Genomic DNA, 12,071 nt, shown 5'->3' on the forward strand with positions numbered 1-12,071 from the left:
CTGTACTATGCAGGTTTCAGAGTAGCAGCCGTGTTAGTCTGTATTCGCAAAAAGAAAAGGAGGACTTGTGGCACCTTAGAGACTAACAAATTTATTTGACCATAAGCTTTCGTGAGCTACAGCTCACTTCATTGGATGCATTCAGTGGAAAATACAGTTGGGAGATTAAAGAAAGAAATACCACAGCTGTGGGATATTCAATGACCTCTTGATTACAAGACAGAAAACCAAAGCCATTTAGCACAAAAATCTATCAAAACAAATTTACCAGAACAGTTTTTTTTTAAATGGAGTATCAAAACTACACCACATCTTATTACACAGAGCCATGGCCAAGATTTTACAAATTCATCTTAATCCTTTGTGCATAAATCAACGGAAAATGCAGTTCCTACCAAACTTTCCACTAAGTATTTACCTGACAGAATCTCTGAAGGCTGCAAAACCTGATTGGCCAGAGGTTTCAAATGATAAATGGAAGGAGTGCCTGAAATTCCACTGTGGAGGACAATCTCATTAATTCATTATGCTGAGCAAATAACAAAGGTAAATTCAACAGTTCAGTTACCATCTAATTAAGTCCACACCCTTTTGCAATGTTCAAGCCATTTCCTACAGAGACTATCTTCTTCCTTGTGGTCTCAAGTAAAATAAAATCTCTCCTTTCAAAGGCATGATCTGCCCGCTGCACAGTTTTTTAAAACGGCTTTTTTTAAAGCATTTCATTGTACTTCACTTTTTTATGCTGCTTTGTATTAGCAGGAAATGGATTTAATAACTCAGATGGTTGGTTTACTTGGATGTAATTCACAGATTTTAAATGACTGTAGTCTATATCCAATGCTATTTTATTTAATTTTATAATATAACTAGTTTCATTTTAAAAATATTGTAATAATGTCCTAAATATCCACCTTCATATTTAGAGTCTTGATTAAATAGGACAGGGCTCTTTGCAAAATCTTTTGGCCTATCTTTTTAAACATTTGAATTTAACACTGATAAAGACATAAATGTAAAAGCGGCAAAGAGTCCTGTGGCACCTTATAGACTAAAAGACGTATTGGAGCATAAGCTTTCGTGGGTGAATACCCACTTGGTGGGATGCATGTCATTAGGATGTACTTCATTACAAAACATTCCAGCTGACATCAGTAATGAAATGCAGAGTCTTTTTAACACTCTTTTTAAGTCATCATTTGACATTAAAAAGTTCAGCAAGATACTTTTTCTTTGTGTGTGTGTCTGTTAGCGTTTCACTGCCAGGCTTGGTGATCTGTCAACATCTAATCTCATGCATTGTGTTTATTCACTGTGCATGTGTGTGTGTCAGAGACAAAGAATTGAGCAGTGTCTCCATGTATTTGTCAACGTCTGCATGTTTGTCCATGGCGTCTGACATTGTTCCTGTGTGTGTGTGAAAATCTTTGTGAGGGTGTGTCCGTGTGTGTCCATTTCCCAGAGGTTAGGGCCAGGGGGACCATCAGATCATCTAGGCTGACCTCTCTTGTGTATGTCAGTGAGCTCGTGTGTCCTTTGTGAGTGTTTGGCGGTGACCCTGGGGGCAAGCTGTGTGCCCAGTGGTGGAAGCTGGTGTGCAGGGTGTGTCTGGCTGCGCATAGCTGGCAGTCTGTGTCAGCAGGTGGAGTGAGAAGTGTAGGAAGGAAGGGCTTTGCGGGGGCGGCCCGCCGCGCTGCGGGCATTGCGGCGAGACGGGCGCTGACAAGACCCCAGGTCCCTCGAGGAGGCGGTGGCCTCTTTCTGTGCGCGTGTCCCTCTGCCCGGGCGGGCTCCTGCTCAGCGCCTCTTGGCGCGCCAGGGAGGCGGGAGCTGGGAGCAGGCGGCAGCCGCAGGAGGAGAGAGGAGTAGGACAGGGGCCGCCGCGGGGGCTCGGCGGCCGCCGGCCAAGGATGGCAGACAACGACCCGCGGAGCGCGCAGGACCTCTCGCAGTTCGTGAGTGCGGGTCCCAGGCAGGGCGGGCCGGGCTGAGGGGGGTCACGGCCCGGGAGCCGCCCTGCCACACGCGGGCTGCAGCTCTCCAGCGAGCCTCCCTCTCTGGGGAACACGGTCACTGCCAGTAACCCACAGAAGCGGCTACAGGGCGGCAGGAAGGCAGAGAAGGTGCCGGTTCCCCTGCAAAGCCCCAGGAGTCCGGTAACAGTAGCAGCAGCTCCTTCCTAAAGCCCCACGGCTGGGGGGGCAATCGCTCTGCCCCACGCTGAGTTCCCCCCCTGTTAGAGTCGTTGGCAGAAACCGGAGATTCCCCAACAAGAGGAGGGTAATAGAATAGTCTTTGTGAATTACCTCCAAGTAAACCAGCCATCTCAGCAGCCAGAGTCAGGCTAGTTCAGCTTAGCACGGGTTTAAACAAGAAAATGGGTCAGGTCAGGGCCCAGGCAGGCAGCAGCTCTTACTGAGACACCACGTAACGTGTAAAGCACTGAAAAGTTTGTTACCCAAGGTGTATTTACACTTACAGTTTCCTTAACTAATCCTGTTTGGCCCTCTGTGCCTGTTTTCCACCTGTAAAATGAAGATAATGTGTGGCCGGGCACAGTGCTGGGACTTCTCCCAGCTCTCCAAAAAAACCACCTCCATGAGGAGCCTAGCTCCCAGCACTGGGGCACTGTCTACACTGGCTCTTTACAGCGCTGAAACTTGCTGGGGGGGGGGGGGTGTTTTTTCACACTCCATAGCAAGCAAGTTGCAGCACTGTATGTTGCCAGTGTACACAAGCCCTTAGTGGTAATAACAGTACTTCACACTTATAGTGCCTTCCACCCCAGGACTTCAATATGCTTTTCAAACCTATCAGGGAGTAGCCCTGTTAGTCTGTAGCCACAAAAACAAGGAGTCCAGTGACCTCAAAGTCTAACAGATTTATTTGGGCATAAGCTTTCATGGGTAAAAAACTGCACTTCTTTAGATTCATGGAGTGAAAATTACAGATGAAGGCACAAATATACTGACACATGAAGAGAAGGGAGTTAGGTTACAAGTGGAGAACCAGTGCTGAGAAGGCCAATTCAATCAGGGTAGAAGTGTCAACACCAAAAGAGGGAAAATTGCTTTTGTAGTGAGCCAGCCACTCACAGTCCCTATTCAAGCCTAAATTAATGGTGTTAAATTTGCAAATGAATTGTAGCTCTGCAGTTTCTCTTTGAAGTCTGTTTTTTAAGTTTTTTTGTTGAAGGATGGCTACTTTAAAATCTGCTATAGAATGTCCAGGGAGAGTGAAGTGTTCTCCTACTGGCTTTTGTATGTTACTATTCCTGATGTCTGATTTGTGTCCATTTATTCTTTTATGTAGAGACTGGCCTGTTTGGCCAATATACATGGTAGAGGGGCATTGCTGGCACATGATGGCATATATCACATTAGTACATGTGCAGGTAAATGAGCCCCTGATGGTGTGGCTGATGTGGTTGGGATCTTTGATGGTGTCACTAGAGTAGATATGGGGACAGAGGAAGCAATGGGGTTTGTGTTTCTGTGGTGTGGTGTGTAGTTGCTGGTATTTGATTCAGGTTGGGGGCTGTCTGTAAGCGAGGACTGGCCTGCCTCCCAAGATCTGAGAGCGCGAGGGATCTTTTTCCAGGATAGGTCATAGATCGTTGATGATATGCTGGAGAGGTTTTAGCGGGGGGGGCTGCACGAGATGGCTGGTGGTGTTCCGTTATTTCCCTTGTTGGGCCGGTCCTGTAGTAGGTGACTTCTGGGTACTTGTCTTGCTCTGTCAATCTGTTTTCTCACTTCCCCAGGTGCCTGCATCCGTAATTTTCACTCTATGCAGCTGAAGAAGTGGGGTTTTTTTACTCACAAAAGCTTATGCCAAAATAAATATTAGTCTTTAAGATGACACTGGACTCCTGTTGTTTTTACAAACAGTTAGTCTCACAACACCCACATGACAGAAGTATCCCATTTTGCATAAAGGAAACAAACAATGAGATATAATTGTGCAGAAGCCAAAGAAAATATATTCAACTTTTAATTACTTGATTCGTCATAGGTTGGGTACATACTTCAGTCTGTGTGTTTAGGTCTCAGAATGATCTTCTTAGAAACTAGATTACTAGTTACAGTTCTTCTAAGCCAATCTGGAAAAGAATAGTTGTATTTGTTCTTTCATGCATTAATACATAGGACAGATATCAATAAGATCCAATGAACTTCTTAGCCATGCATCTCTTTCACACACTGCTTTTCTAATTTGATTTTCTATTTCAGCCCAGTGTTGTTAATGAAATTATCACACCATGTTTTATTTTTCACAGAATAGAAAGCTCTTCTGAAGTGTCAAGACAGTATATTCTTTGCTGATTTGGGTGGATGTTTTAATTAGTTATTTTTTACAGGCAGAAAACCTACTACAGCAACTGCAGGAGAACTTTCAAGCTTTGACTGAAAAGTTAACTCTGAGAAATATCCTTTTTTGTTATTCTGTATGTTACTAGATTAATAGAGCAAGTTTGGTAGGATTTTAAATAAGTTTATATAAAAAACACTAACTGTTTCACCTGGTTGGTTTATCTGATATTTTACTTTGAGAAATCAAGATCTGGATACACTTACACTTCAGTTTGGTATTCAGAAAGATCCCGAATACAATTAACCATGCATTTATACAGAGATCCAAATTGTACCATAGTTAAATATTTTAACTTTCCTCAGAAGAATGCTGATATTTGTATGGTAAAGACCAGCCAGTGTACAGCAATTCTTGCTGATGGGAGTCTATAAGAAAAGGTGGCAAGTTGTCTGCAATATCCTGACGGCCAGGTACAATCACCTCGGCAAGAACCGTGAAAGAGGAAAGAGAGGTCTATAAGAACTGCTTTTTAAATTAGTGTATTATGCATAACAAATAGAAAGTACGGACAAACTTTCTTTTAGCCTTCCATGTATAGGGAAAAGGAGAATTGGACCCAAAGAGAGAAGCTGAGAACAAAAAGGGCTCTGAGGTATCTCTCACTAATTAACAATACAGAAACTGGGTCACATACCTGGAAACTTGCTGCACAAGATAAGCTGTAACAACCAACCTCTGCTCTTATTCTCCCCTCCCCACCCCAAATTTTTGTAATTCAGCTTCTGTATGCATTTTGATTGCATATTTATGTTGTCCATGGTTGACCTTACAGGTACATTAGTAAATGCAGCTGTAATTCACTATGGCCTCCTAGGTAATAGGGTGTTATACAGCATAATGTCCATCTTTCAGAGCAACTTCTTGAGGCACATTCCTCACCAAAAAAAAAAAAAAAAAAAGAGGCTGTTAGGAAGAAAGCTGTTCTAACTCCAAGTAGGTAGGCATTCAAGTAAGCATTCAAATCACTCACAGGGCACGGCCCTTTTCAGATACTATAAAACTTATTGCAATGCAATTTTGTAACATTCCTTTCAGCTTCAGTTTTGCATGAGATGGAGTCATCTGGAAGAGTAACTTCTGACTGGTAAACATTTCACAGAAGTGAAAGTTAACAAAACTGTACTCTTGCTATACATAACAATGTTCTCTTTAACTTTTTACTGGAAGAAATGGGTGAACGTATTGATGACCTTGAAAAGCACGTCACTGACCTAATGGCACAGGCTGGGATAGAAAATACCAGTGAGGATCTGATGGTGAGAGTTGCTCTGTAAAACAAAGTTGTGTGTAGTTATGCTGTAAACTGCTTCCACACTACTGGGGAGAAAGGCTTGGTGCCCAGGTTCTCCATCCCTTTTAAAGGTGGGCATCTGAGTTACGGTTTGTGACTGTGAAGGTTGGAACGGAAGAGGGGAAGGAGTCTATCCTCCCACTCCAGCATCACTCTTATATCAAGCTCATTAAGGGCCCATTAAGAATTGACTACACTGTCTGAACCAGTTGTCTAACATCACTAGTAGACAAAGTCCTGGTGTAGAAAAGGCTTAACACAGATGAAAGAATTTGTCTCTAAATCATAGAGAACATTATTTGGAGAAATTAAGTTTTTAGTGCTTTAACAATGAAGGCTTCCTATGCATTACATCTTTCCATTTGGTCTTGATACCTGAAGCTCCACTAAAATGCCAACAATAAATGCTTTGGAGTACATATATTCCCTTAATGGGAACTGCACACCCAGATCCACAATGTATTCTAATAGACTATCACCTTGTAGATTGTTTAATATCAAGCATTTAAATGGAATCTCTTGTAACAGTTTGAGACTAACTCAAAAACAGAACTTATGTAAGTTTACACTACGTATTTTTAAATCCCGAATTCATTTAGCAGATTTCTAAGGTGACATCCCAAGAACACAGAGCAAAGTTAGTGCCTAAAATTACCTTAGTTTAGGCTCCCGTTATATCCTGAATTGTAGGGGGGGAATGGGGAATGGAAAAGAGAACATACTGTAATCTTGCATCCTGACAGAGAAGATTAGCACCTGATTTTCAAATATTGTTAAAATATTTTGCCATGTAAGTCTGCATTTATTTGGAATCTAGATTGTATTTAAAAAAAGGTTGAGGTCATTTTTAATAATTTAATATGCCTGGGATTTGATTCTGCTAACAGCATCCACTATAGCATGCTGCATTTTTAAACTATATTTTACAGCTAGTTGTATCTAAAATTAACAAGAAAAATTAAGACTTTGTATCACATATCTGAACTATCACAATAACCTTAATTTGTAACTGAAGAATTGATGAATCAATGTATAGCGCCTAGATCCCTGGATAGACGCCAGAGAAATAAAAATAAAATTTTAAAAACTAACACAGGTCAGCATATTTAGTAGTTATACAGTTGTCTCACTTTAATTGTCCTGTAGTATTTGGTGATATTTTCCTTCTATTACCATGATTTTCCTTTAACCCATCTGAAAAAAAAAAATCCCTGAATTTGAGATAAATGAGTTGATTTTGTGATTTAAAGGAACCCATATTAAACAGAGCAAGGAAGTGCAGTAAAGTATATACACTATATTCTTCTGTCCCTTTTGATGCCTAATTTCTGTGGAAAAACAAATATTTCATAACATTGAAACCACCATCTCAAATCTTAAATTAAAATGTTAATTGTACAAGGATGTTCCTATTATATTGCAAAAAGAAAAGGAGTACTTGTGGCACCTTAGAGACTAACCAATTTATTTGAGCATGAGCTTTCGTGAGCTACAGCTCACTTCATTGGATGAATTTGCATCCGATGAAGTGAGCTGTAGCTCACGAAAGCTCATGCTCAAATAAATTGGTTAGTCTCTAAGGTGCCACAAGTACTCCTTTTCTTTTTGCAAATACAGAATAACACGGCTGTTACTCTGAAACCTATTATACTGAACCATATTCATTAATTGAATAAGCAAATAATATTTTTTTTTTTGCACAGCACTGAAAATGAGAACATACTGATCAAGAAATACAGACAGAATCTGTATTACATTCTATAGAGAATGAGGAAGATTTCATTTACAAACAGGATGTGTATTTCTACAAAATTCAAGTGAAAATACCACACATTGTAAAGGACTTCAAAGGGTAAAATTTTTAGTCTTGCACCATGACTGATAACTAGAACATCTATTAATATTTCAGCAATCACAAAGAATAGCTCCAGTGAAAGAAAAGTATATAAGCAAATTATGTCATGCAAGATATGAAGTCTCCATTTTTTGTTACTGATCCAATAAAGGAGGAAAGATGAGTTATGGCCATCAGACTAACGACACATTTTACTTAAGATGCCATAGAGGAAACACTATCTTATCAAGAGATGAGACTAAATTTGTGTACAATATTCATTACAAAAATCCAAAAATATATTCTGTAATGAATCTGCCCAGCCATGTAATTTTTAAAATGATAAAGATTAAATAAAAAGCTATTCATTTTCAAAATACCTGAAACATGCTCTTGTAAAAAAATTTAATGTTTAGATTTGTTTCCGAATTTCCTTGTTTTTGAGTTTAATAGTCCCAGAATAACTGAATCCTCTTGTGGCAATGGATTTCCACAGTTACAATATTGTATGTGTATGAAACCACATTATTTTGTCACTCCCTTAGATTCAGTGTGTGCACAAGCTCGCTCTCTTGCTTTCAGAATATGTACCCATACTATTAATGCTGAAATAAGATTTTTATCTGAGTGATATAGTCTACTTTGGTACACAGAATATATTTACACTACAAGCTAGGGCTGTAATTCCTCTGCTTGCATAAACACGCTCACACTAGCTCTCATCAAGCTAGTGAAAGTATAAGTAGCAGTGTAGCCCTGTTAGCATGGGTTGCAGAACCCATTGGTTCAGGAGGGTTTGTACTAAGCACGGTTAAGCCCTGCCTCTGCTGCCATTACTCACACTACCATGGCTACATGGCTATTTATACTCATGCTAGTTCAGTGAGAGCTAGCATGAGTATGCATACACAAAAAGGAGAATCACACCCTAGCTTGTAGTGTAGACATTAGCCAAAGATGAATCTTGGAAATTCCTCTGTACTTGCACACCTCTGAATACAAGTTGCTTTATCAAAGTCATACACAGAAAAGGACTGTGCACTTAAACAGAGCCCTCACTTCTGTCTTGCTACATACCTCTTTCCAAAATAGTGCATACCAACATTGAGGCGTGCATATATCTCACCATACAATCTGTAGTAGGAAACCATATCTCACCTATGTACTTTCCCCAGCATGAGGGGATGAGCTCAGAAAGGATCCCATTTTGAATATAGGATAGGTTTTGGAACATGAGATAATGCTATCATACATCTGCTTAACAAGATAGACTTGACAGAACAAATTAAAGAAAACAAATTAACTTCAAGGATATAAGATTCCAAAAGGATGATACTATTACTAGGCAATATCTTGCTGGAAATGGAATTTCATGGCACTTAAATTTCATGGCACATCTTTTACAGGGTACAAAAACAAAGGTATGAGTAGGTAAATAATATTGTTCATAAAAATGCTACTTTTTTTGTAATCCAGAAGCATTTACTATGCACTGAGCATTGTTCACACAAGGGAAAACTGTCCCTATCCCAAATAATTTACAATCTAGGAAATAATTTCCCAATTAAGATATTTACAATGTAGTTTATACCTGCCTTTTCTTGAATGCACCCAAAACTAACTCTAGTAAGGAAACAAACAGCAAAAGACCAATGAAGAGAAGTTAATCATTCTCAACCACAGTGTTTCAGGAAGGAGTGCACACTTAAAACTACTATGGATCTTGCTTCTTCACCCCACCTCCCTTCCGCTGGCTTGAGACAAAAAGCAGGAATGCAGAAGTACAGCAAATCAGTCTTCAGAAAGTGTAACACTAAAATAAAGCAGTTATTTCTGAGGGCTTCTTTAGAGTAGAAAAATTGCATCAAACTAACAATCTATTTAAAAATCAACCTAGTTAAACAAGTTCTAATCCCTAATGTAAACACATGTAAACCAGTTTCATTATCACCTAAATCTGTTTAGCTCCTGCTTTGGTAATACCAAAACAAGCTGAAATTATTTAAGCATGGATTACATGGGTTTAAGCAAGGCACGAGTTTCACCTCAGTCTAACTAGATCGATTTAAAACACTATCTCACTCCTGCTATGTGGACAAGAAAAGGCTAAGCTAAATAAGCATACTAAACCAGGGATCAATTAAGCATCTACCCCTCTCCTGCTACTCTAAATAGAACTGGTCAAGCCCGTTCTATTTAGCATAGCAGGAAGAACAAAAATAAAAGGATCAACTGCTTTTCAGCTGTTAAATTGTTAAAATTAGTTTCTCAACTATTTGGTGAAAGGCAGAGTCCAGGATGGACCCCCAGAGTCAGTTAACAGCTGACCAGGCTTTAAAAAACCATGCTAGTCCATGTTTATCTTTGACATTACCTGGGACGCTTCTCTTTCCCAGTATAATGCAAGTGCCTTAAACTACTTCATTGTATCTAAGAAATTATAAAATTTAATGAGCAGCATCAGTTGCGAACTCTCCCACCAACCTAATCAAGTTTTGCAGATCTTTCCAACTACATGGATGCCTGAAAACCCCAGTTCTTGAAACCACTTCAGAATCTTCATACCCATGCTCCAGATTATTGGAAGCATTTCTGCCAGGTTGCTTCAGCCTTTCCGGGAGTTCCCAACAAATCTAGAAGAGCAATAAGACACCCCCACCCTGTAATGGTCTTTCCTCAAAGCCAGTGGTTTTCAAGGGTCATGGAATGTAAGGCACTGGGTCACGGCAGCTCTGGTCAGCACCGCCAACAGGGCAGTTAAAAGTCCCGCCTGCGGTGCTGCCCAGCTAAGGCAGGCTAGTCCCTACCTGTTCTGACACCGCGCTGCACCCTGGAAGCAGCCAGCAGCAGGTCCAGCTCCAGGAGGGGGTGGGGGAAGGGGGAGATGGGCTCCAAGCACTGCCCCTGCCCAGAGCACCGGCTCCGCACTCCCACTGGCTTGGGCGGGGGCGGTGCCTGCAGGTGAGAGCCACACAGAGCTGCTTCTGTGCCTCTGCCTAGGAACCAGACCTGCTGCTGGCCGCTTCAGGGGCGCAGTACAGTCCACGGTGCCAGGACAGGCAGGAAGCCTGCCTTAGCACCCCTGCTGACCAGGAGCCACCCAACATAACACTGCGCCCCAATCCGCTGCTCCAGCCCCCCAAACCCAGAGCCCCTTCCTGCCCCCCAAACTCATCCCCAGCCCCACCCCAGAGCCCTTACCCAGTCCCGCATCCCAAGTCCTTGCCCCAGCCCTGAGCCTCTCCCACACCCCAACTCCCTCTGCCCCAGCTCCATTGGGTCGCAGGCATCAACAATTTTCTTCAACTTGGTCACTAAAAAAAAAAAAAAGTTTGAAAACTACTGGCCTAGATAGAGCTCTCTGACTCTCATTGGAATGGTGTTGTATGGGAGAGATGCTCCTAAACTATATTTGGGTGAAGATGCAGTATGTTGTTCTTGGGACCCCAATGAGAAGGCACAGAATCTCTAGTTAGTACAAACAAGGTAAGAGGCAAAAGGATGGCGAACTGGAAGTGTGCCTGTGGGCCATATGCAATGGTCTGACAGAGTTTCAGTCCAATCGGAAAATGCATTTGAGGTCAGGTGAATGAGAAAAAAAGGTTTCTGATGAGGGTGAAATTAGCCAGGGATACCAGGGAAAAGTTAAGGATATTTATGGAACCTGAACTGAATTTTTTTTAGTTCAAATTTTAATAAACAAATTTTATATTTTAAATTGAGATAACTAATGTTATCCTTGGCATTTTCTTAATATAAAAAGGTGGTTTGTTTTTTAAAATAATGTTCACGAAGATGAATCACTACAATCGCCAGCACAGAGAGTGGGGCAGGGACTCCTGTGGTGCTGCTTCTAAGATGTCCAATAGTCTTGGCCCTGGATCCCTGTTCATACAGTGCTTAGAAAATTAGCAGGACTTTATATAATTTTTAATATTTTGTATAGCACCTAGAAATACATTTTTACATAGGAAACAAATCATTCACCATAGTTAAGTATAGCCATATGCACTAGTTCTTGAGGATCAGGGAATGCAACAAATTCAGAGTTACTAGAACAAGCCATGGAATACCAATTCAACCTGCATTTCTCAAAATGGCTGGTGCAGTTGCCCACAAACTAAACAAATAAAAGACCTTTTCTGGTTTAGTTAGAACTGGTTTTCAGTCAGATTTATAATGAAAAGTGTATACAATGATAAGTGTCTAAACTTTAGTTGTAGAATAGCAATTCTGTAATCATAACTTTATAGTGGGGAAATCACATTTAAAGCGTCTTTTTTCAAACATAGGAAAAAAATGTTTTAAGATACGCAACAACTGTATTTCCAGAGAATTTTGCTTGCTTAGTATTTCACCCTCTCTTTTTAGTGCCAATGGTTTCTGGTATCCATTACCAGACATGAACAAAATACCACGAATATGAGACTCTGACAAAAGTGACAAGCCATTAACTTCAAGAGGTGTATCTTGAAAGGCAAATACTTTTATTATTATTAAAAATAATAAGCCAACAGCAAGAACATAACAGCACTACTTTTTATCCATTAATAGGCTACACTAAAAGTTTCT

The 12,071-nt window shown here is 40.7% G+C and overlaps 1 protein-coding gene across 1 annotated transcript; it reads left to right on the plus strand.

Moving 5' to 3' along the window:
- Window positions 1–1,629: 1,629 nt before the first annotated feature.
- HSBP1L1 (heat shock factor binding protein 1 like 1) lies at window positions 1,630–12,042 on the plus strand. The gene is made up of 4 exons (XM_084618744.1): window positions 1,630–1,955; window positions 4,361–4,427; window positions 5,536–5,630; window positions 11,871–12,042. Exons 1-4 carry the CDS (start codon window positions 1,911–1,913, stop codon window positions 11,931–11,933), a joined length of 270 nt encoding a protein of 89 aa, XP_084474870.1. The 5' UTR covers window positions 1,630–1,910; the 3' UTR covers window positions 11,934–12,042.
- Window positions 12,043–12,071: the final 29 nt, after the last annotated feature.

Source organism: Lepidochelys olivacea (genome assembly GCF_965140295.1).
Source record: "Lepidochelys olivacea isolate rLepOli2 genome assembly, chromosome: 2".
NCBI lineage: Eukaryota > Metazoa > Chordata > Testudines > Cheloniidae > Lepidochelys > Lepidochelys olivacea.